Source organism: Callorhinus ursinus, unplaced genomic scaffold (assembly GCF_003265705.2).
Source record: "Callorhinus ursinus isolate GAN/ISIS: 27379988/994484 unplaced genomic scaffold, GSC_fseal_2.0 scaffold32, whole genome shotgun sequence".
NCBI lineage: Eukaryota > Metazoa > Chordata > Mammalia > Carnivora > Otariidae > Callorhinus > Callorhinus ursinus.
Window position 1 is genome coordinate 7,830,547 of NW_027397094.1, and position 27,908 is coordinate 7,858,454.

General features: G+C 42.7%; 1 protein-coding gene across 6 annotated transcripts; it reads left to right on the forward strand.

Annotated features, from left to right (window-relative positions):
- Positions 1–160: 160 nt before the first annotated feature.
- LIPN (lipase family member N) lies at positions 161–27,830 on the forward strand. 6 transcript variants are annotated; one of them, XM_073878965.1, is made up of 15 exons: positions 161–321; positions 4,509–5,592; positions 7,336–7,422; positions 10,181–10,281; positions 10,352–10,487; positions 10,607–10,684; positions 11,857–11,975; positions 12,548–12,665; positions 14,730–14,928; positions 16,515–16,624; positions 18,792–18,928; positions 20,705–20,845; positions 22,350–22,421; positions 22,956–23,027; positions 26,465–27,830. In XM_073878965.1, exons 6-15 carry the CDS (start codon positions 10,669–10,671, stop codon positions 26,696–26,698), a joined length of 1,218 nt encoding a protein of 405 aa, XP_073735066.1. In that variant the 5' UTR covers positions 161–321; positions 4,509–5,592; positions 7,336–7,422; positions 10,181–10,281; positions 10,352–10,487; positions 10,607–10,668; the 3' UTR covers positions 26,699–27,830. The 6 variants fall into 6 exon arrangements, with proteins under 6 accessions (XP_073735066.1, XP_073735065.1, XP_073735064.1 ...); XM_073878964.1 differs by having other exon boundaries at positions 4,509–4,565; positions 5,487–5,592; positions 10,181–10,487; XM_073878963.1 differs by having other exon boundaries at positions 10,181–10,487.
- The last annotated feature ends 78 nt before the right edge of the window (positions 27,831–27,908 follow it).

Genomic DNA, 27,908 nt, shown 5'->3' on the forward strand with positions numbered 1-27,908 from the left:
ACCATTGTCTACAGCAGCTGCACCATTTTATGTTCCCACCAACAGTGGGTAACGGTTCAATTTCCCTACATCCACGCCAACACTTCTCTTTCGTCCTTTGTTTTATTAATAGTAGTATTGTTATAGCCATCCCAGCAGGTGCGAGGGAATATCTCATAGTGGCTCTGATTCGCATTTCCCTGATGGTCAGTGATGAATGGAGAAGGTACATAGCCCTGGGACCCATCCCCCAGGAGAGAGGAAGAGGAGTGGCATGTGTACATCCTCAGAAAAAATCTGAGAGGCCCCCAGAATCTCCAGCTGGGCTGATCAGCGAAGAAGGTATTTTGCCTTCGTTTCTAAAATTTTTTTTCTGATAAGAGAATCTTGGACTGTTATGCTTCCTATTTTGTTATTCTCACAGGGCTTTTTTTTTTAAGATTATATTTATTTATTTTAGAGAATGAGAGAGAGAGAGAGAGAGAGTGCACGTGCACAAATGTGTGGAGGGGCAGAGGGAGAGGGAGAGAATCTCAAGCAGACTCTGTGCTGAGCGAGGAGCCTGACTCGGGGCTCTATCCCAGGACCCTGAGATCATGACTTGATCTGAACCCAAGAGTCAGATGCTTAATGACTGACCCACCAGGTGCCCCTCTTGTGATGCTTTTAGATGTTGTTCATTACTTCCTGGCATGTAGTTTCTGATAAACATGTGAGTTCTTATATTCCTTCTTTGTACTTAATGTAGATTTTTTTTCTTTGCTCTAAGATTCTCTTTTCACCAATGGATGTTTTGCAATTTGATTTCATTGGGTGGTTTGGTTGTGTATTCTGCTTGGAATTCAATGAGCTTCTTGAATCTGTGGACTTACAGTTTTCATCAAATTTATAAAAACTTTGTTTATTGTTTCTCCAAATATCTTTTTTTTTCCTTCAAACATCTTTTGTACCTTCACAGTCCCTGGGTCTCTAATTTATATGTTAGACCACTTGCTACCGACCCACAAGTCACTGAAGCTGTGCATTTTTCCCAGGGTTTTTCCTCTGTGTGCTTCCTTTTAGATCGTGTCTACTGTGTGTGTTCATATTCACAATTTTTTTCTTACACAGGGTCTAGTCTGCTGGAATCCTATCTGGTACATTTTCTATTTTGGAGAGTATATTCATCTCTAGATATCCCAGTTAGGCCTTTTTGATATCTTCCCTTTTTCCCCTCCTTATTGTATGTTTTCCTTTAAATCCTTGAGCATAGTCAGCCTCTCTCAGAACCTATCTTAACATAGTTTCTGTTGATACAATTATCTTTCTCATTTATGAGTTCGTTGTATAGATGGATTCTCTCCTGTTGTGGGTTATATTTTCCTGCTTTGTTGCATGCTTAATAATTTTTTTTATTGGATGCCAGACTTTGCATTTTGCATTGCTAAGTTTCATCGTATTCCTTTCAACAGGGTTGGAAAGTCTTCTGGCAGTCAGTTTGCTTGCTTGAAGCTAAGTCTGATTGCTTTGAGACTTGTTTTGGTTTGGGTTTTTCGCCTCCTCAAGGGCCCGTCTAGACTAATCTCTCCTCCAAGGAAGCTCTGCCCTGCTACGAGGCGTGCCCTTTCCGAAGTCTCTACTGAATGCCCCGGTGTGCTCGGAAAGCTCTCTCCATGCTGGCTGGTGGGAATTCAAATGCATCCCTGTGTATACTAGGTACACTCTAGGAATTGTTTTGCTTATAGTTTCCTGGCAATTGTTCTTTCTCTGAAAGTTTTACTCTCCCTGCTCTGGTGATATTTTACCTTCTGCATGCGTGCATTATTATTTAGCCAAAAACTCAAGGGGATGCCTCTCCATATTTCAGAAGCCCTTTCTTTTTTTTCTTTTTTCTTTTTCTTTTTCTTTTCCTTTCCCTGCAAAAAGTTGGTTCTGTTTCCATTTGGTCCACGGCTTGGGAGAGGGTTCCAGAGCAGCGGAGAGCGTTCCAGAGCAGCTAACAAGTTGCCTAGTGGCTGCAGGGAGAGGCTCAGGCAGAACCCCGGCACCGGGGGGATGCCAGAGGGACCCCTCAATGGCTGGTGGGCTCTGGAGGCTCCTAGTTGTGCTTCACGGTAAGCCTTTTGAAGAGATCCTCACCCAACCAGCCCCGGGGGCTGCCAGCCTGTGGCGGTGAGTCAGGTGCTCATCCATCTTCTTGATGAGTTTTACCTCCTCACCTGGGAAGTGGTTCTCCAGGAAGTGCCAGCGATGGGGGTCTGTGTGAGCAGAACCCAGGGCACACAGATCCAGAAGGGCCTGGTTCAGGTTCTTCTCCAGAACCAGTGGCTTCCCTGGCATCCAGGGTTTGACCCCACTCCCACCGAGCTTTCTTTGGGTTGCCCTACCTTTGCTGTGTCTAGAAAGGATCAGTAGGCAGAGCATTCAGGTTTTCCCAGAGAACCCTCTCAGTGATCACCCTCCTCTGCGGCCTGATTTCCAATGTCTGACAACTGTTGCTTATTACTTTGGCTCCAACGGTCTAGTTTTGATGGTAGATGGTAACTCCAGACCCTGTTGTTGTCTCATAGGTAGAAGCAGAAGTCAAAATTCTTCTTAAAGATTGTATCATTGTGCTAATGCAGCGCTAGCGTGACTCGACATAAAGTAACTAAAATAAGCGTAACTATTAACAATTTTAAAGTCCCTCTACGTTCTACCTAAAATTGTCTCTTACGAGGCGTATGTTTAAGTGGCGTGCCCAAGGTGTAGGAGTTAGTGAGCACACTAGTGTTGGAACTGTATTTTCAGAATGCTGAGCCAATGTAGTATCTCTAGCGCATCAGTTTTTCTCCACAAAAGCTTTATTCTTGGGGCGCCTGGGTGGCTCAGTCCGTGAAGCGTCTGCCTTTGGCTCAGGTCATGATCTCCAGGTCCTGGAATAGAGCCCCGCATCCGGGGGGGGGGGGGTCTCGGCTCAGCGGGGAGTCTTCTGCTCCCTCTGCCCCTCCCCCTGCTCGTGCTCTCTCTCTTTCTCTTTCATATAAATAAATAAAATCTTTTTAAAAAAGCTTTATTGCTTCCTCCTTAATATCTTTAATGATGAGTTTTTCCACTGATTCATCTTCCTCATTCCTCCTTCCAAGGGTGTTTTCACCGTGAAATACCATTGTACCAGAACTTACCATGACTCTGCTGCTTTTTATTTTCTTCGATGAAGCCCTAACTTCCCTAGCTATATTTCAAAGTTCCCCATAACCTGACTTCACTTGCTTTTCTAGATACATCTGCCTCCGCTTCCCTAATCAGATGCCCATCTTCAAACGAGGTTTATATACCTAAGTCTTCCCACACATCTTCCTCATTCTCCTCGACATGATCTGCCCACGCTGTTTGCCTTAAACTGAATGGAATTTAATTAAAATTAAGTCACAACGTTGCATTTCCTAATCAGGTTGTATTTTCTTGCCTTTAGGGCTGTCTCCTAAAAATACTCTTTAAATTTATATTCTCAGTAGAAGCCTCAAGGTACATCACTATCACTCTCATCAATCATGTAAATGTCATATTTTTAGTTTGATTTTGTATTACGTGTTCAGGAATCTGAACGTTGGCAGCTTCCTGAGGGGAGAAACTTTTAACATGGAACCACTTTTCAGTTCTACCATAAGCCTACTTTGTGTAGGACTGGGGGGCTCAGAGGTCTCCTTCTAGGGGTGTCTTTGTGATCCCTGACAAAGAAATTTTCAAACAACTCCTCAGAGTTACAAGTCATTCATTTAAATAAATTTACTCTGCAGGGAGCCTGGGTCGCTCAGTCGTTTTAGCGTCCAATTCTTGGTGTCAGCTCTTGTCATGATCTCAGGGTCGTGAGATCGAACCCTGCGCCAGGCTCTGCGCTGAGGGTAGAGTGTGCTTGAGATTCTCCATCTCCCTTTTCCCCTCCCCCTGCTCACACTCTAAATAAATAAACAAATACATAAAATCTTAAAAAAAAATTTACTCTGCACCTCCTATATGTTAGAGGCTGGAAATAGGGCATTAAATAAGGAAAACGTGGTCCTCATCTTATGACTTATACGGAGTTTAAAGTATGCTGGGGAATTTCAACCCCATGAGGGTAGTAATAAAAAGAGCTAACTTTATTTAGCACTTACTAACTTCTTGGGCATTTATCAAAGGCATGGCCTGAGCCATTTATCTCTGCCCTTATCTCTGTGATAAAGGGACTAGGCTGGTTTTTTTTTTAAATTTTGTATTGTTATGTTAATCACCACACATTACATCATTAGTTTTGGGGAGTAGGCTATTTTAAAGACCACAGATGCTCAGAAGACTTAGAAGCAAATCTGGGTCTTAAGCCCAGAGTTACTAGAATCCAGATTCCAACCCTCAACGCTTCCTTGTGTTGTCTCCTTAAAGACACAGATGAAGAAGCCCAGGTGAGACCATCTGGTCGGGGAGGCTCCTGTTTGTTAGGGGATTCCTGGGGCTTTGCACAATGGGCAAGGCCAGAATTTCATACAGATTTAAAGAAAACACAGAAACTAAAGCAAAATCATTGTTACCAGAACTGCAGAGAGGGAGCAGACGAGCCAGCAACGGGGGGCAGAGTCAGGACGGAGCAGGTGGGTCCGTGAGTATGTAAAACAGGACACCCAAGTTCTGAGTCAAAACCAGCCCGGCAGAGAGGAGGGCCAGGTTCGCCAACCCGGTTGGTATTCGTCTGACAAATCTGTTGACAGGTGTGCTGCGGTGGCTTGTCAGAGCCACAGCACATCAAGGTAACAGCCGGGAGTCATCCACTTGGTCCCACGCAACCTGATTCCCATCAGGGAAGCCCTGCCCTGCCCCATTGGAGAATTACCCAACCCTCGACAAAACACTGCTCCCTCTGTAGTTAGGAGAACTGGAAATTTTGAGAGGTTGCCATCCTCTGCAAGAACACGCCTTTCCTTTTTCTTCACCTGAGCTTTCTTCTCTGAAGCTGCACATTTTCCCACCTTTGGGCTTCCATCTTCCAGGCCCCCTCTTTCAGGGATGGTGGCACCTGTGCATCCTGCCCACCAGTATGGTGTCGGATGGATGCATTCCATTTAGTCAAAGGACAGTTCTCAGCCCTCCCTTTCAAGGACATCGTGGGTACGGCCAATAGTTATAAAGATCATCGTAACAAAAAATCGCCCTTATTTCTACGACACCTGATGCTCTTTTCCCAAAGTGGACTGATCTTGTAAGCACTGAGTAATGTATAAGGTTATCGAACCAGTATGTTGTACCCCTGAAACTCATATAACATTGCATGGCAGTTAGACTTCAAAAATAAGGAAACAGTAAAATAAAATGAATTGTAAAGTATTTTCACAGCATAATCACCTTTTCTCTTGACTGAGCAGAAATGTGGAATTGCTACGGAAACAATCCTCCTGGTAGTGTTAGACAACTTAAGTTCAGAGTTAGCACCACCATTTATGAGCTGTGTGACCCTGGGAAAGTCATTTCTCATTGATTCTAGCTATTTCCTTTTTTTTTTTCTTAACAAAATGGAGACACTCATTCCTGTCTCATCCATATTCTGCCATCATGAAGACTGAAGCTGTTTATGAAGAATATTTGTAGAGTGCAGCACCTCATCGTGGGCCCTGGAGTCTTTAGGTTTGGTTCCTAGTCCACTGTTATCTTTATATCATAGGCCAGTTAATTAATCACCCTAGCCCACATTTTTCCTACCTATAAAATGGAAATATGTTTAAGTGTCTCTATTATTGAGTTGCTGTGAGGTAATAATGCAAAAGAATTTAACACAATGCCAGTTCCATAGAAAAGGGTTGGTAGAGATTATTATTTATAAAGAGCTGGATACACATAATGGCTTCATATTTCCAGTCATGACCTATATCCCATATGGAAAAAGAGAATTCTTAATTCACATAGGAATTAGGTATACCGAGACGTTAAATGGCACATATGAAGTCATATTTAATCACAAGACCTGTTTCCTTGTCCTCTTGAGACTTGGACATATTTACCTGAGTAACATTAATAGAATTAATAATGTGGTTAGTCCTAACAGAGATGTGCTGTGAATGTCACATACTCATCAGATTTCAAAGACTTAGTGCAAAAATAATAATAATAATAATAAAAATAATAAAAATAAAGGAAAGTCTCTTGTTAATATTGATTACATATTGAAATAATAATATTTGGGGTTTATTGGTTTAAATGAAGTATAATATAAAAATTAATTTCACCAATTTCCTTATGCTTTGAAAAATGTGGTTATAAGAAAATTTAAATGACATGTGTAGTTGACATCACATTTCTATTGGACAATGCTGGCATAAAGAAAAGGTTTAGGTTATTATCTCCTAAGAAATCTGGTTATTTGTAGGGAAAAAAATCTTGAATGATTCTGCATTTATGAGATTTTTTTTTAATGTATGGAGAAGTTAGAGAAGAGAGATTGTGTGAAAGATACCAGACTGTGCCATAACAGATAGATTTAAGGACATATTGGAGGCTGAATGATAGCAGAAAAATGACTATCCAGTAGCAATTTTTTTTATTGTACTAGTATGTAATGCAATCTATGACTAATGGTGGAATTATTCCAAGTAGTACAAAAACAAAACAAGATTGACTTTTCCTATGAGTTTACTCTCTTATTAAATTTAATATATAACAATGCTAAGAAAAATGGTCTTTGAAGCATACTTAAGAGCAAAGAGATCCAGTAGAATTTATAGAGTAGAGTAACGAGGTAAAATACCTGACACAAAGTAAAGAGTAAATACTTAAGAATTCACTATTTTTATGAATAATAATATTATTATTCCTCAGTAATTAAGCAATGTTTTCTGGACTTCTTGATTCATCCGTTCATTCATTTAATTCGCTCACCCAGCAGATATGTTAGATGTTGATGGTGATTAGGAGAAGGATGAAATCAAAGCCATCGACCCATTTTCAGGGATGTTGGGGAGATTTGAAGGTGATTTAACATGAATTTAACACAATAGAAAATTAATTCAGAAAAGAAACAAGAGCATATGTCAAAATAGCCAGTGTTATCTTGTTTCCTTTCCAAATGCCTTTCATTTACCCACACAAATTGATAAGACTCTATCTAAAACTAGATACAACTTAAACCTCTGGCCAGGTGTTCTGTGCGTGTGTGTGTGCGTGTGTGTGTGCGTGTGTGTGCATGTTTAAAAAAAAACATTTCAATTTGGACATACCTCCTACAGGAATTCAAATACAAAATGAGCTGTAGAGAATACCATACATAAATTCTGCGCATGAAGTAGGCAGTTAGGCAGGTAAACAGGCTTGGAGGATTGGATGCTATAAATCTCCTCCTATGAGATGATAGGGCCCCTCCTCTTCATTCCCCAGAAGCTTTGACCTTTGCCACGAATACAGTCCTGACCCTGCCACCTCCCAGGACGTGGAAGTCATCAAGGGCACCCACCTGCACTTTTGGTAATAACTTCTCTTTAAATGGAAGTGATCTTTCCTTTGCGCATTTTGGGTCGGGATGAGTGCACATTCAATTGGCTTTTTATGACCTCTTTTCAAAAAACCTTTAATATTTCAGTTATATATGATAGAACTTTTTATTTGCCTTTTCTCTCTTCCAGCTCTCTCTCCTGCAGCCATACGGTGTTTGAAGGTGGGTGTGGTTTAGTGGGGTTGTTGGGGAGATTCACCGACACCAGCCAGCATTAAAGAGAGCATGCTCCATTCTGATAGGTAATTTCAGAAACAGCATTGTTTCTTATAGATGTCACGAGCATGGCCAACTCTGCTTTATGGGTAAAGAAATAAAATTGTTAAATGTAATTTAAAGTGCCTTTCCTAAAGCCAAAGTGGGCTAATCAATCATTGCGTGTGTGCACGCACACACGCATGCATGCTTACCACCCTGTTTGAATTTTAGGATGCATAATGAACTAGATAAGTCATCTGGTGAGCAAGCAACAGATTCTGTGCTCCTGTTCATGCAAAGTCTTTTATTCTAGGGTAAAAATTGTCTAAAGGGGGTAAGGTTTAATTATTTGTTTTTCCAAAATTCTCATTAGTTTCGATTTTTAACCTCGAGTTGCTTTCAAGGGAAAACGATTCCCCCTTTGATACAAAGTTGTGTGTTACCAAAAATATGGGTCTTTGGGCAGAAAGAGGCAAGCAAACAAAAAAAGAGGAAATGTAATAGCAAATGTATTTTGAATTAGAACATTGGAAGGAAAATAATAATCATTGTGGCTGATAGACATCAAGTTCAAGGATCTATGTTCTATGTTCAAGCATGTATTTTTAGCCACCTTGATATCTGAACGGGCAGCCATCATTAAAAAATTTGCTCAGACTGCAATATGAACTTTGGATCAAGGTATCAGGAACACCACCGGGTTTCAGAAAGGCTGCCCCCAAGATCATGTTCCAGCTCTAATATGATCTAATTTTATGCGGGGAAAAAAGTAGGGAAAATTTGAGCTTCTAGAGAGTAGGAGCTATAGTTTTGTATTTCACAGGGCCAAGGAAGAGTTGCAATGTGTTTCATTTTAACTCCTTTCAACGTATTGACTGCATCCAAGAGGGGTCTGAGAGGGCGATGATACAGAGTTTTGAGATTCAAGCTGGTCTAAAACCTGTCAAGGCTGGAGACATTTAGCTCCATTCATGCTAGCTCCACACGGAGTATGACCACAAATCTACATTAATACTAATAACATTGTGCCCCCTAGAACTCCCCAGAGTCTGTTGAAGTTCTGTTTGAAGTGATTTTTTTGAAGGTTTTTTTTTTAAGGTTTTATTTATTTATTGACACAGAGAGACACAGCGAGACAGGGAACACAAGCAGGGGGAGTGAGAGTGGGAGAAGCAAGCTTCCCGCCGAGCAGGGAGCCTGATGCGGGGCTCCATCCCAGGACCCTGGGATCATGACCTGAGTGGAAGGCAGATGCTTTTTTTTTTTTTTTGACAGAGACAGCGAGAGCAGGAACACAAGCAGGGGGAATGGGAGAGGGAGAAGCAGGCTTCCCGCTGAGCAGGGAGCCCGATGTAGGACTCGACCCCAGGACTCTGGGATCATGACCTGAGCGGAAGGCAGACACTTAACGACTGAGCCACCCAGGCGCCCCTGAAGTGATTTTGAAAATCAGAAGCCATACGTGTTTCCCAGCAGGTCCTCACCCCTCTGTCACTGGGTTGTCAGGGTCAGGAATGGTGGAGTCTTGCCTCAAAGGTGGAATAATCTGGGGGCCTGGGTGGCTCAGTAGGTGAAGCATCTGCCTTTGGCTCAGGTCATGATCCCAGGGTCCTGGGATCGAGTCCCGCATTGGGCTCCCTGCTCAGCCAGGAGCCTGCTTCTTCTCCCTCTCCCTGGGCCCTGCTTGTGCTATCTCTGTCTCTCTCTCAAATAAATAAAATCTTAAAAAAAAAAAAAGGTGGAATAATCCATAATCCTCCCACCTAGTCCAACAAGCCGAGTCCTTCCTCTCAGTCCATGTTGGTGTAATTGGCATGAAATTCCCCGTTCAAGTGGAACAGATCTTGAGGTTTGGACAAATGTGAGTAAGAGCTTTGTTTTTGAAAGGGGTGCCGGATGAGTCCAGACTAAGAGAACAGAAGCTATTGAATCTGCTAGGTAGGACTTCACTGTCTTCCCGCTTCTTGTCCCCAAGAGATTCAGTTACTGCTGGGGCCCTAGAGGTGTACAGAAATACAGAGTGAAACAGAAACGATGCCTATGTGCCTCCGCTATTTTGGGGGGGAGGTTGGAGCTAAGTTGTCTTTATTCTCCTCTGGCCTCTGCTTCTATTTTGTTTTATGCGTGGGTTGTTTTTTTTTTTTTAAGATTTTATTTATCTGTTTTAGAGAGACAGAGAATGCGGGAGTGGGGAGAGGCAGAGGGAGAGGGAGAGAAAATCTCAAGCCGACTCCCCGCTGAGCACAGAGCTCCACGCAGCGCCTGATCCCAAGACCCTGAGATCATGAGCCGAGCCGAAATCAAGAGTGGGACGCTCAATCAACTGAGCCCCCCGGGCGCCTCTGCTTCTACTTTGCTTTAAGTAGAGGTCAACTGGTCCGTGGTTCGGTGCTCACAACGGTCGCGGCCAAAGCTGACCCCGGGCTGCATCCCTTGGGCATATGGGTCTGTGTCCTCCGACGCTCCGCTGCTTCCAGGTCCTGCCTGGCCTCGGGAGCCGGGAGTCAGGATGGTCTCATCCTCACCATTTAGCCACAATCAGTCCCTTCCCTCCACACGACACGGTTGACATCAGTGCGTTTCCCAGACATCGCTTCATCTGACCCTGACAGAAATGCCCTGGCGTTGAGAAGGTAGATATTGCTCTGTCTGCTTCTGTCCATTAGGATCCCGAGTCTGTCCAACTTCCCCATTTCATGCCAGGCTTTGAAAATGTAGCTGAACCCTCCCAACAGTGGCCCAAGGAAACTCCAAGGAAACATGAAGGATTCAGTCAAACTGGTTACTTGGCATCCTGCAGACCACTGTTTCCCAATCTGCAAGCATATCAGGGCATTTGGTGCGTCAGGAAGACGCCCTGGGTGGTGCCACAGCTCAGGGTTTCCTCATTTCCATGGGCTTCCTGTCTCTGTTCTCTCTAGCTTCTAACTGTCACTGCAACCACATCTCGTTCTTCAGCCTGAAGTCACGTGCAAAAGTTTAGAGGTTCCTAATCGGTGCAGACTCTTCAGGAGCAGAGGATGCTCACCGAACAAGGTAAGGTCAAGAGCTATCACAAGCGGGAGGCGGGTCAGATGCAAGGGCGCTGCTGGGAGGCTGCCTGCCTTCCGGACCCGCTTCTGGCACCTGTGGGCTCTGTGACCTGGGCAGATCTGAAATCTCTCTAAGCTTTGGTTTTTTTCATCAATAAAGTGAGGATGATAGGACCTACTTCACAGAGTTTCTTTGAGATTGAAATAACACGCCTGAGGCATTTAGAAACATTCTCTGGGCAAGCTTAGCACTCAGTAGATACTAGTTGTTACTAGTTTTAACAATGTTTTCAATTATATGACATTTGCAGATAGATATGAAATCATCTTCAACCAGACAGCAAATGCATGGAAAGCTATTTAAAATCTTCAGAAGTAAAGCTCTAAATTTGATGTTACTTTCTGGCTCATTCTCCGAGTAGGAAAAATGGTGAGAAAGGGCTGACTGTGTCTACTGCTTTATAGGTCCTTTGATCCTTCCTATAGCCCCGCCGGGTAGGTAACATTATTCTAATTTCGCCTACAAAGAAACCAAGAAACAAAGCTGCTAAATAACTTGCCCACCATCAGAAATCTTGGCGGTGGTGAGGCTGGACCTCAACATCAGGTCGTGAGGGGGGGGTCACAAGAGGGGTACCCTGGCCTGCCTTGGAAGAGGTGCTTTTAAGCCACGCCAAGGAAGAGAGTGCATATTCACATGTGCAACCTGCCCCACTGGGTGTCCACAAGAGAAAGAATCCGGTCACTGGAAACCGATCGTCAGCTTCTCTGCTCACTGTTCTTGTTTGTTTTGTGGGAAGCCGGTTAGAATAGAGAATAACACCCCTTTTCCTTTTGCTGGGGCTTTGGACACCTGTCCTCTGAGTCTTCGGGTACCCTAGCAATTTGCAGGTGAGCAAAGACGTAACATCACTGAAAACCTTCGACGAAAGGACGACCCAAACAAAAAGGCTTGGTACTGGATGAAATGTCTTGCAGAAGTGAATTGGGTCAAAGCAGTTTCTATGTGGGGAAAGGATTCCCATGCTCAGAGTTAGCTCCCTGCGTTTGCTTCCTTCCACACTTTCTCAGCGTTCCTAGGATGTCCGTCCGGTTTTCAGTAGGGCACTATTTTCCTTTCTTAAAGCAAAGTTGTTGTATAAAATTAATCTGTGATTATTAAATGTCTTACGTCAGGCGTTCCCACGATGTGGCTGATTTTAACAACAACCTGTTGTTTGATCTGTGGAACTTTAAGTGCTGGTAGATTCTTTAATTTGGAAAAAGAAGCGAATCCTGAAGTGTGGATGAATATTGTAAGTCATGCCTAGTCCCAAAGGACATCACATAAGGCACATGAATGGTCTTGTGATAGCAGAGAGTCTCAGATAAGGGAACAGATAAAATGTAGGTGGCGTTTAACATTTCTCTAAGAGTGAACCTAGGGAGATCTCCCCTTTTGGCTGAGTAAATAATATTTTCTAGTAATATAAAGCAAAAAAGAATTTATAGGCCACCTCCTCTTTTGAATTTATATTTTAAAAATATTAAAATGTCTATTTTAAGCTATTTGGATAATACATATAAATGCCTTCTACCAAACCATAAGGGGTCTCAAGAATCAACTGGAGAACATAGTTCTGTTAGAAAATACTAAATATTATCTCTACCCAACTACCCACCCCCAAACTTGCCAATAGCCGACATTTTTTAATATTCTGCTAATTTTTTATCAAGACTTCACATAGTAAATTGATTTTACAGTTACCTGGGGCTACAGATTTCAGATAATTCACCCCGATAAGCACACACCAGATGCTTTGTTCTAGTTCCTTCCTATCACCTCTGGAGAAGATGTTGAGCTAATGTCTGTGTTTTTACCTGGCAGAGTGAGATCATCACCTACAATGGCTACCCCAGTGAAGAGTATGAAGTCATCACTCAGGACGGGTACATCCTCAGCGTCAACAGGATTCCTCATGGACGAAAAGATGCCAGGAGCCCAGGTAAAAGATGTTCTCTCCTGCAAAGGAGGACAGCAGATGGCTACAATTTAGTGTCGGCTTTCCATTAAGAGAACGACTGGTTTATCAAAATCGATGGACTCTTGGATTAGTCTTTAAATAGTTAACAGGGAGTCTCATTTTTTTCCAATTCTCTGAAGACAGTCAAGAACCTAAAAATACGAAAGGCAAGACAGGTCTTGTTGACAGCGAGCAGGCCTGCTTGGTCGGGGTGTAAATGCAAAGGCGGGGCCAACATTTCTTTCGTTCATGACTGATTTCTCATGTGGAATATTGCTGCATCCCAGGAAAATGGATTTCCTCACTTGCAAAGAGATTGGCTGGGTTGCATGAAGTCTCTCCTGCCCCCTCCAGAATCAATAAGCCTCCGTCTGCAGCATTAAAAAAAATCAAATTAAATGACCCTGACATTTCTGAAACCTTTTCCGGGAAGGAAAACTAGAACATTCTTCCTATGTTTCAATCGGAGGGACGGAAGTTTTGTGGGAGGAAAGAGCATGGTGTTAATAAGGCCTGAATTCTAGCATGAAGAGCCAGCCGTGCAAAAGCAGAGAAATTACTCTTTCAATAGGGACATGTCACCGCAAAGCTCAAGATGAGTGAGGAAGAGAGAAGCATAAGCAAAGTGCCTGGGAAGTTTGGGGGGCAAATCCTTACCTGTCACTCACCATCCCCCCTGCCATTCCTATTCAGAGGTGGCTAAAATCGCCCTGTTTGACTTTCTCTCCTCTAAGAAAGAAAGGCGTAATCCTAGAGATTCAGAATGAAGACCGAGAGCGGGATGTAGGTGGGGGTAAGAGACCAATGGGAGACAGCCAGTTGAAGTTGAGTTTCAGATCACTAACAAATCAGTTTCTCGGACAAGTTCCACTTAGAATGTACTTATACAGAAATTGTTCATCCTGTATCTCAAATTCAAATCAACAGGACATCCTGAGTCTTCTCTTAATCTTCACTTTCATTTTTTTTTGCAAAATCTGGCAACACCAGCCTTGGGGGTTGGGGGCTAGGAGCTCTAAAAGGAGAGCATTTTTTTCCAGGAAAAGTTTTACTTAAGAAGGGAGAATTTGGGGAAGGTTTGGAATTAAAAACCATTGAATAAGTGTATTATTCTAAAAGCTTTACATTAATTTATATCCAATAAACCTCTCCGCATCCCTAGGAGGTCGGTGCTAGGAATAGTTATCATTTTACAGATGATGAACCCGACCAGGCTCTGTAAAATGCTCAAAGTCACACACATAGCAAGTGATGGAATTGGGATTCAAACCCAGCCTGGCTCCAGAGCCCATGGTCTTACCCACTAAATTATGGTGCCTTTTTGGAACCTTCTGCGTTGGTTCTCCTCATCTCCCTGAACACCTTCTCCCTCAGGAATTTGACAGTTGTCAGGGGGATGTTGAGCCGATTCTATTATATTTGGGGTTTTCAAATGCTCTCCGGTGGGCAGGGGCTGGGGATTTGGCTGGAAGCTTGGCGAGGAACCAGTCGTTGTCCATTTATGCTCTCCTCCTCCTCCTCCTCCCCGGAAGAGGCATGGGATTCCATCAAACACAATCATTTTCCTGTCTTTGCAAGTCAGACCCCAGAGAGAGGCAAAGGCGAATTCACAGAGCAGCGAGCTCAGTTACGAGCACCCACTTTGGTGTGAAACAGAACTGGGCTTTCGTCCTGGCTCTGCACCTTGTTAACTGGGTGGCCCCTTGGGAAAGTTACTTCACTACCTTAAAGCTCAGATTCTGCGTCTGTAAAATGAAGATCCTTAAAATAGTAGCTACTTATATCATAATAGAGGTATAATGAGAATGTAACAAGCTCATGGGTGTTCATCTCTTCATCTGTCAGCATAGCACCAGGTATAATGCATGTGCTCAAGAATCCTACGTGATTCTCACGCTCTACACGAATGACAAGGGGGAAGGTGAATGCTGATTTTGGTTTTTGCTTCTTCTGGTGTGGGGGGTGTGTGTGGGGGGGCGGTTCTATCATGTCCCTGAGATGCTCTATTTATCATAAATTATTCTCTCTCTTCCTCCCTCCCTCCAGGACCCAGGCCAGTCGTATATATGCAACATGCCTTATTTGCAGACAATGCCTCCTGGCTGGAGAATTTTGCCAATGGCAGCCTTGGATTCCTTCTAGCAGATGCAGGTTACGATGTCTGGATGGGAAACAGCCGGGGGAACACTTGGTCAAGAAGACACACAACACTCTCAGTGACTGAAGAAAAATTCTGGGCATTTAGGTAAATTGGATCTAAGAAAAATCATGAAGATAGTTTGAGGCAATTTCTTTGAATATAATAGTGTGGATGATGTTACTAATAATCTGTAACAATGGAAGTCACATAGTTCCTTGTAGTTCCTACTAATATCTCAAAGCAGAGAAATAGCAAGAAGTTAGATTTCCACTGATTCTCCCTCAAGCACGTTATATCATTTTAACATGATAATTTTAACATCCAATTCTATCCAATACTATACATCATAAGTCTGTCCCAAGGGACAGCTCAGGGAATTCCTATGATCGTTGCACACGTTCACTTAACCAGTGTTTGCTGACTGTCTACTGTATGTACAGTTCCAGCCCCTGAGCACTCAAGAGTGAGCAAAATACTTGCCCTCACGAAGCTTCTATTCATTCTAGTGCTGCTAATCCAGGTCTTTTCTCTTGGACAGGCCAATCAGTTTTGCAGAGATGATGTATACCAGTACTATATTTTATTTGGAGAAATTCTGGTTGAGACGGTATTGCATACCATTTTTCAAGAGAACTCCAAAATGAGGTCTTTAAAACCTTGCGAATGGGCAATGGAGAACAATGTTCTCGTATGGTGCCTCTTTGACCGAAAGTATTTTCTGCTTTCACCAGAGGACAGGCTGATGCCTGCAAGAGACTTCGCTTTTGCAAGGCTAAACTAGAACAGAGTGTGCATTCCTACCATATTAATGAAATAATGAAAAATACCCACTGACAGGTTGAGAATGAAGGAAGGGAAGAACAAATTGTTAGGGTCAAAGCTTTGGGGCAGGAACAAATAACAGGAAATATTTTGCCTCACTGGCCCTTAGCTGGGAGCTTGAAGCTTGTTTACTATAAGACATCACAAGAATTCTCTTATACGCAGGAGTGTCAGCCTACAGATTTCCTATTTCCTCACATGTCCTTTTGATAAGCAAGCCTCGAGCCCATGGGCTACCTGGCTCCACTAAGTATTACGTAAGTCTTTTGGTTCTCCTGGGTTAATTCCAGTTGAACTGGGGCTATGGCATCTTGGTAGATATCGAACATATCTCTAATGCAGAAAGAAACAATAATAACAGGTGCACCTGAGTCATGATTTGACTGTCATCCAATCCCCTTAGCAGCCCTGCTCGAGAGCAGGTATTATGTCCATTTCACAGACTGAGCAACCTGAAGCTCAGAGCATTTAAGTAACTTATCAAGAGTTTCTCAGCTAGAATCATGATTTGCAACCAGTTCTGTTTCCAAAGCTGAGTATGAAATGGCCCGAAGGTCTGGAAGTGCCCTGTGGGTGTTTGAAGAAGAGGCAGGCAAAACAGGGGAAAGGGAAGGGCAAGAAGAGGAGAAAAGGTAGGAGTGGCCTTCAGACAGTACACACAAGTCTTGAAATCAGTCCTGCTGTTAGACTGTAACGCACATAAATGCGGCGAACAAAAGCTACGCTAGCCAACACGTGATTGGATAAATAACGAGATGCACTCTAAAGGAGTGACCGCCACAGAATTCTGTGTATAAGAAGTAAGTGAGCAGGTGCTCTGAGTTTAAACTTAGTAGCGAGTATTTATGAGCCCCCGTTTTATTTTGCAGTTTCGATGAAATGGCCAAATACGATCTCCCGTCTGTAATAGACTTCATTGTAAATAAAACTGGTCAGGAGAAGCTGTATTTCATCGGGCATTCACTTGGCACTACAATAGGTATGTTTACAAGTGTCAATGTTTTACAAGAGTCAAAGCCTCACAAGAGTTCACCTCTCAACTGGAACAGAATCACTGCCATTTACTGTGCCCTTAATTTTCCATCTTGTGCTAGACATGTTGTGCTAGTGTTCTACGTGGCTGTGAACCTGAATTTCAGAGACTGTGTCAGGCAAATCTTTTCTCCATTTCTGGTTACAACAGCACTTTTGTAATGGTGATATAATTTCCATGTGCCCCCAAACCAGAGTATTTCCAAAGAGTAAGTTTCTAGATCCCCTCTGCGCTAAAATAGTAAAGCCTAATGACATGAAATATCCCTGAAGGATGATAAGTATGTGTCAATCATGCCTTCCTCACAATCCATTTGGGATTTTAAAAAATAGTCAAAGGGTGAGCTTATACTTACATTTGAACGAATTGAAAATATATGATCACTTTTTTAAAAGATTTTATTTATTTATTTGAGAGAGAGAGAGCACATGAGAAGGGGCAAGGACAGAGACAGAGGGAGAAGCAGGTTCCCCGCTGAGCAGGGAGCCCGATGCCGGGCTCGATCCCAGGACCCGGGGATCATGACCTGAGCCGAAGGCAGACACTTAACCAACTGAGCCACCCAGGCGCCCCTACAGTCACTTTTTTTAGCTGAAATACAAAAGCATACATCCAGTGGGCTTATCTATTTAGCGTGCAATTTAATATTTATGGAATAGCAATTCAATTCAAACACTATACAGAACATTTTTAAAAGTTCAAGATCCAGCCCTCTGAAAATGTACTTCTTAGTGATTTACTAGATCTTTTAGAAAGAAATCAAAAATCCAGCTTCAAATAAAGATTTAGAGGAATCCATACTACGAATATTGTGAATTTGTTAGTGATCTTCCACTAAAATTTCTAACTTTAAGAACACAGATTCAAATCAGGTCAGTCTGCCTCCCCCCAGTGAGGGTGTTGGGCATGTGGAGAAACCGGATGGTTCAGGTATGACTTGAGTGGGGTCTAGAAAAGTGGGCAGGAGTAGATATGCCCTTATAGCTGATCTGCAAAGAAAACAGAAAATACCTGATCAGCATTGCTCTGCCTTGCATTTAGGGCATGAGTTTTTCAGTGAACATCCTCCGCATTTGGGGCAGAGCAATTTTGGTTATGTGGGAAGGACCCGCTCTAGACATTTAGCAAACCCATGCTCCAGCTTACACTATGAGTCAGTGCGAGCACAGAACAACTCACCTCCACACACTTCCAGAGATCTTCCCCGGGGAAGTATTATACCAGTATACCAGTTTCAGTCTTTGTTGGCTCAGCCAATTAATACAAAGTCTGTTCTTTTTCTGGCCAAAATGGTTTCAATGTTTCAACAAGAATTTCAGGAAAAAAAGCAAGAGTGTATGTGTGCGCGTGTGCACGTGTGCACGCGTGCACACACACAGTGGCAGGGTCCCGGGAAGGCATCCCAGGGAACCAAAACACACAGACACTCCACATACTTCCCCATGCAGCGCTGCTTGCCACCCTCCTCCTCATAGAGCTAGAAATGCGTGGTATGCTGTTGCTGAAAAGTCAGAGCGAATGGAGACAGCTGGTCCTTATCGGGACCACAGAGGACTGAGGGAAATCAGGGAACATTCTGGAGGTTGGCCAGCATCCAGTGAAGCACTGGGAGGGATGAAATTTCTTTGCACTGTGAGAAAAAACAACCGTGGGATCACTGGGTAATACTGCATGAAGCACTGATTGGTTCCTCTCCCGTGAACCAATTGTTTACTTCTGGAAGCTCTGTGACTCATGCTGGCATCTCAGGGTTGGCGGTAAAATGACAGAACTGCTAGCGCTTAGCCCATGTGGGGAGGTGGGGGGGGGAGTGGGTTGGGGGGGTGAAGCTCTCCTCAAGACCCCCCCGGCAGTGGCGGCTCAAGCAGCTTATCCCTCCCTCACTCCCCCCAACCAAGTCAAATTGTCCAGAATACGAGGAAAATGGACACGAGAGCAGAGAGGACTGAAGGCAGATTATCTTTGCTGAATAACTCAGAAGAGTTTCCCGATTCAGCCGCGGGATCATCGCAAGAGAGGGATAAGCTGTCAAAGCGGAGTCCTGCTCGTTAGTAGGGACATTGCCTCAGCATTTCTAATTTTTACAAGATTGTCTTGTCTCCTGTTCTCTTAGGGTTTGTAGCCTTTTCCACCATGCCTGAACTGGCACAAAGAATCAAAATGAATTTTGCCTTGGGTCCTGTGGTCTCATTCAAATATCCCACGGGCATTTTTACCAGTTTTTTTCTACTTCCAAAATCCGTAATCAAGGTAGGCTTCTCATTTTCGCCAAAATGTCTCTGAGGATCCCATTTTGGACCGTAGATCCTTATTATTGTAAAATCTATTACGAAGGGAAAGACGGAAAATAGGAAATTTACATGAAATCTATAGAAGCCAGATTCTGTGCTTTGTGTGTGTATGTGTGTGTGTGTGTGTGTGTGTATGTGCGTCCGTGTATGTTCATGTCTGCACCCACGTGCGTGTCTACGATTCCCACATACAACTTAACCATACTCAGCCATTAACAGACCTGAGTGTATATCAGAATTTCTAGTTAGGTGACTGTGATGTAGTTTAAAATCCACTCACAATTTTCTCATTCCATTCTGTTCCACTGGATAGGTCAATAAATTCACGATGCCCAGATGGAAGACATGATGTTGGATAAGCCTGAATAATACACCCCTTCCTGTAGGGGAGCTTGCTTTAATTTACCAAAGCTATGATCCCAAAACCTAAATGTCTTACAGCTCAATCATTCGTTCAGACATTTATTGGTTATTTTCCAGGGGTTGAAAAAGTAGTTTGGTTGCCAATTATGGATTTGGGACTTTATCCAACAAAAGTCTTTCTCTCTCTCTTTTCTTTTTTTCTGTTTGCTTTTTGTTTCTCTAAAAAGGTCATTGCCATGATAAACATAGTATTTTGGCAAAATTGCCTTTTTGATTTGGGGTGTCAGCTAAAATGAATTTTGGCACAATGAAATCAAGGAGACTGATAAGGGTCTCACAGTAATTCATACGTAAAATGAGGCCCTGGCTCAGGGTGAAGGGGTGGGAATGGGAAAAAAAATTATTTCTGAGCTAACACAAGGATGAATTTCCATAGAGCCTAATGATTGGTTCCAGAGTTTTATTGTATTGTTTACTATAAGCTCAAGTGATGCAATTTCTCTTTTGTGTAGTTGATAGTTCTGTTGCCAGAGTGTGTTGACACCCGTTAGTTTGGGATGTTTTCTACATTTGGGCAGAGTTGAGCAGACAAATTACTTATATTACATTTGGAGGTAGACACATCTATCTCTAAATACATCATTTTTACATTTTATATCTTACATATATATGGCTTTGCGGGCATAGGTGGGGTCTGAGGCTTATCTCAATTCATATTACCCGCTGTCAGATTTCCTGTCACTTTCAGTCCCATTCCCTGACCCTTCCCACCATTCCTGTCTGTGGTCCCCAGAAGCTCCAATCCTCCCATCAGAGAGCCCCACCCAAGCTTACTCTCCCAAGCCCTAGAAATTTTAACTGTGCTGTGTCCCATTATGTCAAGTATTTTCTGTCCAGTGGCCCCCTCCCCTCAGTACTCCATGGTCCACTTTCCAGCCCAAGAGCTGGCTCCGCTGGGATGCTGCTGAAAAGGTCGTGTGCACATGTGTAGTAGGGGAAACCTTGCTTTTCCTTCCTAGTCAAGGCAATATTTGGCCTTAAGGAGAAACTGCTCTGCCTTCCTTGCCAATTAATGAGAGGTAAGAAACATAGGCAGTCAGCAACTGGACAGAATAGGGGAGCTTCACCATGGAGAAGCAAATTTGGGGCTGAAGAGCCTTACTGCAATCTCTTTTTAAATTATGTTTGTTGATCTTCCCTGGATAGAGATGGGTTCATAAATAGTTCTTTTCCCAAATGACTTAGTCTCCTTGGCAGAAGCAGCAAATACAAGTGGACATAGATCTCCAAGAATCCTTATTCCTGGGTTGAAGGGAATGTCAAGAAGCCTGAAAACAATTCTTGAAAGGATAATTACTGTTTATTTTTACAGGGCATTTTTGGTACCAAAGGCATATTTTTAAAGACGGGAAGGGAACCTTCCCTCAAACTCTGCAACAATAAAATATTATGGGTGATATGTAGTGAACTCATGTCCTTATGGGCTGGATACAACAAGAAAAATATGAATACGGTACGTATAATGATTATGGGACCATTTCCAGCTTTTCTTTGACTCACCTTGATGTATCTATTACACTGCATAAACTAACATGGTGTTCTAAACTGTAAAGGAGGAGATTTGCTACGCATAGACTGGGTATTCAATGGACCATGAATGTGAAAACTGGGGGATAGAATAGGTAGGTTCATCTTTCCATTCCTGGTCATATTAGGAAAACAGATGTCCATCATGGGTAGGAGTGTCACACATTCCCTATCAGCCACCCTTACTATAGTCAATTCGATTTCACAACGAATACCATGCATTTAAAAAAAAAAAAAAATCCCAGAAAAGAAGTCCAGATGAGCATTGAACTTATTTCCTGTGTGCCTTCGTTTGTTGGGTGACTTTGGCCTCAGATAAAACTCCCCACTTAACTTGGAAGGCACAAAACAGAATGGAACGGAGTTAGAACCCCTTTCCCACAAAAGAGGAGCAATCCTATTTCATCAACTCTTTGCTTCCTGTTAGGGAGAATTCAAGGAGGAGGAAGAGTGTACCCGTGCAGGGTAACGTGGTTGAATAGCTAGCTCTGTCACATTCCACATGGCGGCCAGTGAGGCTGGTACAGTGAAGCTAGTCCCCAGATGGCTCTTCTCTGCCAGCCCACCCTACCCCTATTCGAGACGTGTAGTTGTGCCAGACCGAAATACAAGAGGAACCATTGTTCAAAGCCTGCTTATTCAAAAGTAAACATTTTTAATAGTTCCCTTGATTACTTTCGTTCTACGGTGTTCTAAGACGTAGGATTCCGATTACTAGTATATCTCTATAATATTCATCTCTACGTTGTTTACAAAGACCGAAGCACAGCGCCTAGGAAGTGATTATATTTAGCTTTTCTTCCGCAATATTTTATCTTATCCTCACAAAAGCCTGGCACAGTATGATTTTTAGTGTGTTCATTTAATAGGCGAAAATACAGAAACTCACAAGTTGCCCAAAGTCACAAAGCTTATAATTAACAGAGTTAAGTTAACGCCTGGGGGGCTCAGTCATTAAGCGTCTGCCTTTGGCTCAGGTCATGATCCCAGGGTGCTGGGATCGAGCCCCGCATCGGGCTCCCTGCTCCGCGGGAAGCCTGCTTCTCCCTCTCCCACTGCCCCCTGCCTGTGTCCCCTCTCTCACTGTGTCTCTGTCAAATGAATAAATAAAATCTTAAAAAAAAAAAAAGAGTTAAGTTCTGAAGCCCAGGTGTTTTGACACCCAGATCTGAGACAGGGCACACCCACGTGCATGTGCACAGCACCCCCCTCCTTGCAAATTATCCCACGACTTCTGAGCTGGTGCACGTTGGCTCTCAAGAAATCCATGACCTGACATGAGCTCTTATTTACCTAGACGATTAGGCCTTGTCATTTCCCAAACCCCAGCTTTGGTTTGCTACTTCTTAGCACACTTGTTCTCTGCTTCTGGGAGGTATACTTTTTTTCACTGGGTGATTTTTGCTAGAGTATGTTTTATTTCCCCTCAGAGTCGAATGGATGTGTATATGTCACATGCTCCCACTGGATCATCGATGCAGAACATCCTGCATATAAAACAGGTAGTGTCTTTGTCATGGAAGACTCTTCCAATCTTATTTCGGTACATCTGAAAGGAGAGAGTTAGCAGGTCTACCCTAAGAAGGTTCGAAGCCGGCTTCTATTTTGTCTCTGTCACCATCTTTGGTTTGATTTCCCCAGATTTGAAGGGAAAGGACAAGGTATGGTACAGACCAAGCAGGTGACATAAATGAACCCAGTCTTAGATTGGAGCTTGTAAAACAGAGCCTGAGCTGAAGCAAGAGGTAACCAGGGAAGGCCTCAGGTGATAGAACCTTCCCGGGAGAGAGAACTATCTGAGGTTTGACTTCCCCCTAAGGAGTCGTGATTTCCCATTGGCTGTCCCCCTTCAAACCAAGGGAGACCATTGCTTCCCTCTCTGTTGGCCTTGTGCTTCTAGTGGTAAAAATGTATTTATATCCTTCTGGTGACCCAGAAAGCTTTATTTTCTTCCCAGTGCATAGTGGTTTTCTAAGACTTACTATAAAAATTGTGATTCTTACTCTGATTATTTTTCCAAAAAACATGTATTTCAGCTTTACAGATCTGATGAATTCAGAGCTTATGACTGGGGAAGCGAAGCTGAGAACATGCGTCACTATAATCAGGTGAGCTACTTGGAATGGCCCCAGAAGGGTGGCTTTGAGACATTATAATAAGAAATTAGGATGACTGGGTAGCTCAGTTAGTTAAGCGTCTGCCTTCGGCTCAGGTCATGATCCCAGGGTCCTGGGATCGAGCCCCGCATCGGGATCCCGGCTCCGCGGGGAGCCTGCTTCTCCCTCTGCCTCTGTTCCTCCCCCTGCTTGTGTTCCCTCTCTCTCTCTCATGCTTTCACACTCTCTTTGGCAAATAAGTAAATAAAATCTTAAAAAGAAAAAAAAAGAAATTATTGGAAAGTGAAAAGAATCCTGCCTGACAGTTAGTGGCATTCTCACTGATAGCGCTTTTTAAAAAAGGACTAATTTAAATATGCATTCATTGCAGAAAACCTAAAAATAAATAGAATAGAAATAAAAGAAGGATAGCTTAAGGAATTCTAATAATTTATAATCCCTCCATCCAGAGAACACTATATGTATCAGTATTTTACTGCATTTATTCCAATTTTCTCAGTACCACTGCTTTCACACAATTTTTAATCTTGCTTTTTCATTTACAGTTACACAAGACCTAGCCAATGCTACTGAGGTGGTTTGTAACATAATTTTTTGACAGTATAATAATGAAAATTGTTTCATAAAAATCTGTAAAAATGTACAGAGAAAATGAATACCCAGTTCTTGATGTCAACAGAAAAAAATACAGGATCCCACATGAAAATTAAAAGAACACTACATCAAAAATTAATGATGTAATGTATGGTGATTAACATAACATAATAAAATAAAATTTAAAAAAATTAAAAAAAAATAAAAAAGAATATTATCCACCCATGAAGAGTTAAGCCTTTAGCATCTTTTTGCCTTCTGAGTATTCACACTAGAATTTGGAGACGCATTTAGCCCTCCTGTACCTGTGGTAAATCCTGTTGCCACCATTTCTTTTCTCAAATTCAGGAGCTGGGCTTCTCAGTATGAGGCACACACATTAAATTAAATTTTTCCAATATTTTCCCAGACTGATATATTTAAGGCTATTTATTAGTGCAAATATAGATCAATTAAGTTGTTTCTGAGCATCAAAACAGTCAATCAGAGCAGTCAATTTCTCACTAATGGATTGAATTGTTAGACAAATGATTCTACTAGCTCTTAGGACAACTAAGAGAGCTATGTATATTTTTATTATTTTTTAAGCTTGATTAAGGTAGAATTTACATACAATAAAATTCACAAATTTTCCAATTCAATGAGTTTTGGCAAATACACTCATTCCTGTAACCAGGCCACAATCAAGATATAGAAGTTTCCACTACCCCCCAAAGTCTTCCCCTGCCCCTCAGGCCATATATATTCACAGATGCGTTTATTTGCAAATGCTTAGAATAGGGCCAGGAAAAAAAAAAACAAAACAGCAACAACAGAAGTTAAAAGAATTGTCTTCAGAGAGCGGAAGAAAGGCAGACTGAACTAGGGGAACCGGAAGGAATTAAGGGAATGTGAAGGAATCAAGGAGGCTCTCAGTTTGGATTTGACATACTTCTCTTTTCTTCCATTATTTTTAATGAGCATATTTAATTTATATATTGTTTGCGTTTACAAGAAAATGAAACAAAAATGTCACCCATACACTTAGGACCATTGTTAGTCAAACTCTTGCTTGTTCAGCTTTTTTGAGGCAAAATTGACAAATAAAATTGTAAGATTGAAGGATACAACGTGCTGACTTAAATATATGGGAGTGTCAGTGTCCTTAGAATTTCCCAGTGGTTAGCTGGTCCAATCTGATCCTGTCTGCTTTGAGTATGATTTTGGGTCACTTGAAGTCAATTTTTATTATATTCTGGCCTCATTTATTCTGGCCTTATTTATTATTTATTATATTCTGGCCTCATTACTTTGCCGTCTTCCTAAGTTCCCAGCACAATCTTGGTGCCCACTGCATTTTATTGAGAACAAGGAGACTAACCCGTGTCAGCTCCACGAGGGTAGAGATTTCCTTCTGTTTCCTTCACCAGCGTTTTCTCACCGGGCAGAGGACCTGGCACTTCCTGAGCCCTTAATACTTACTTGTTGCATGAATGAAATTTCTTGATAGCCCTTTTCTCCATCTTAAAATGACTCTGTCCCCTTGGTGTTCTTCTTCCTTCCTCTCAGAAAATGAATGCCCACTTATTTCCCAAGTTTGTGCGCCTGTGCCCTTGGCCCCATCTCTTCTCATCTCCTCTTCCTTTTGGCTCCTCTTACCCCTTAAATGAATTGCTGTTCCTTATGAAACAAACAAACAAACAAACAAACAAAAACCTTCCGTCAACCTACAGATTCTGTCGCTCATCATTCCGTCCTCTGATTTCAATCAACGTTTTTTAATATTTAAAAGGGCTGAGTTTCTCCACTTCTTCCCTTCCTCCACTCACTCCTGAACCCTGGAAAATGTAGTTTGGGTCTTCATCTTTCTATTACAGCTACTTTATTTAAAGTCGCGGGTGGTTTTTGATTGCCAAATCCAGTGGCCTGTTTTCGCCTTCAGATGTATGTTCTGTGAGGTGGCACAGCCCCTGTACCATTCACTCCCTCAACCCGGACTTCCACGATGCGGTGATCTTGAGTTTTCCCTTCCCTTTTTGATTGCTTCCTTCGTCCTCCATTGACACTGTCTGCTTTCTAGCTCCTCCACTCACAAATTGTCAGCCTTCCTCCAAGATTCTTCACACCTCTCTCCCTTTCTCCCTTGGAGAATGTAGTCATCCCCAAAGCTTCAATTATCCCTTCTCTGGACCATCCCTAACTGTGTGTCTAGATTGTTTCAGGATCTACTGCCAGCCTATTCCTTCCTCAAGGCATCCCAGACTGATGGCCCTACAGTCACCCTAAGACAGAGCTCTGAGAAATGACCCTGCTTCATCCCCCCAAACTTCCAAAAGATGTCAAAATACCTTGGCCTAGACCTTGACTGTCTGTCTCCAATCTTATATCCTACTGCATTGTCTCACACAGTTTCTTCCCTGGGTTCACTGGAGAGCTTGCCAGCCTGACCATGGTGTACATGCTCTGGCTACCCTCTAGGAAGCCCTCCCACCCTCATCCCTATCTGGTAAAATCCAACTGTCCCTCAAGAGTCATTTCAAATAACTCCTCTTTCTAGAAAGCCCCTGGTCAGAAGTTGTTTCTTCTTTGCCTTCAGTGCCATTGTATTTGGGGGGTGTTTCGTGGCATGTGACATACTCTACTTTGTAGGCAAACGTTTGTTGGCTTATCTTGCCTTGTTCCTGGCATACTCCTTGAAGATACGGACCATTGCAGGCATTCTTTCTACTTCCCTCGGTGCCTGACAGAAATGTGTTCATAGCCAATGCTCATTTAGCAGCCCCTCTGCGTACCTGAACCCAGTTGTTGTAGTGAGGAGCTTTCTCTCTTGAACGCTCTTTCTCGCTTTTCCGTAGAGCCGTCCCCCGCTCTACGACTTGACCACCATGAAGGTGCCTACTGCTATATGGGCTGGTGGCCATGATGTCCTTGTGACGCTCCGGGATGTGGCCCGGGTAATCCCCCAAATCGGGAACCTCCAGTACTTCGACCTCTTGCCTGACTGGAATCACTTCGATTTCATCTGGGGCATGGACGCTCCTCAGCGGATGTATAGTAAAATCATAGCCTTGATGAAGTCATACTCCTGACTGCAGCACATCTCCATCTTGGTTCAAAGTTGCTTGCCAGCCCATGGGAGGCTTTGGGAAAGAGACTGATCAGCAGGGAGGCCTTCTCCGGTGTCTTTCACCTTGTTTGCTTGTTGCTGAGGGGCTCCCTTACCCGACATCCCGGCTCGGAATTATTTCAACTGTGTTGTTCTTAGCTAAGAACCCCACACGCCTGAAATCTCCAGTCTCTTCCCCTCAGTCAGGGGTAAGCCCAATTTTTCATGTCTGCGAAATATGCACTTCGGAGAGTAGTTCAAAGAGGTCTTTTCCTTTCCTAGTTAAAGTCAATTTCTTAGAAGGAAAGACTTCATTTGAGAATATATTTTGGGTGGCCGTGATCATATGGCCTACTAGAAATCACGGTTAGGTGGTCATCTATAAACAGGCCATGGTCATCTATAAACAGGCCATGAAAATAAGCTCCGGCCCACATCCAGCATGAAAAAGAACAGACCGCTGGAAAAGCTAATAAAATTGAAGTATTCCAGGAGCCCACTTTACTGTTATAAGCTAGAAAAAAAAGAAAGAGACAGGCAGACAGACAGACAAAACTGGGAATGACTACGTAGGATATGCTGAATTACTGATTATTTTGAAGTTACAACACATGAGAAATAATTCTGTCCCACCTTGCTCTAAAGATAAGTTACACTGATCACCGGCAGTGTTTTCATGGTCAAAGGGGAATTTATACTATTGCTTGCACCCAAGTGACATTTAAAGCATCTTCCAGAAAGCCTATTTTAGAAGCGGCAAGGGAGGCTCTAGGAATATTGCAAGTCTTGCTCTGTTTCATTCTCTAAATGATGCCAGACCTTGATTTTAGGATTTAGTATGGAGTTCCGAGAGGAGCGTGAAGTTTTGTGTCTGTTTCTGGATTCCTGAGTGGTGGAAACTTGCAAAAGTTCTTTACCTTCTATGAAGATGTCATTAACGGAAAACTCTTTACAATCCTCAAGGAATCATAAATAACTGGTACACATACATACCTCCCACAGTTAATTTTAAACAAGTAAATGTAAATTAGCTCCCTAGTATTTGCATGGAGGACTGGGGTCTCTTGGATGTCAAATACCACATAATCATTCTTTAATAAATAATTCATACTTCATCATCTTTAGTTTTCATGTCTTTCAAAGGAATAACAATTTTAACACACTTGGGAAGCCATTTTAAGTACAAATCCTTC

Coding starts and splice junctions, on each gene's coding strand:
- LIPN (XM_073878963.1), top strand. Junction 11,976..12,547: donor CTGAAGTGTGGATGAATATT/GTAAGTCATGCC, acceptor TTTACCTGGCAG/AGTGAGATCATCACCTACAA. Junction 12,666..14,729: donor AAAAGATGCCAGGAGCCCAG/GTAAAAGATGTT, acceptor CCCTCCCTCCAG/GACCCAGGCCAGTCGTATAT.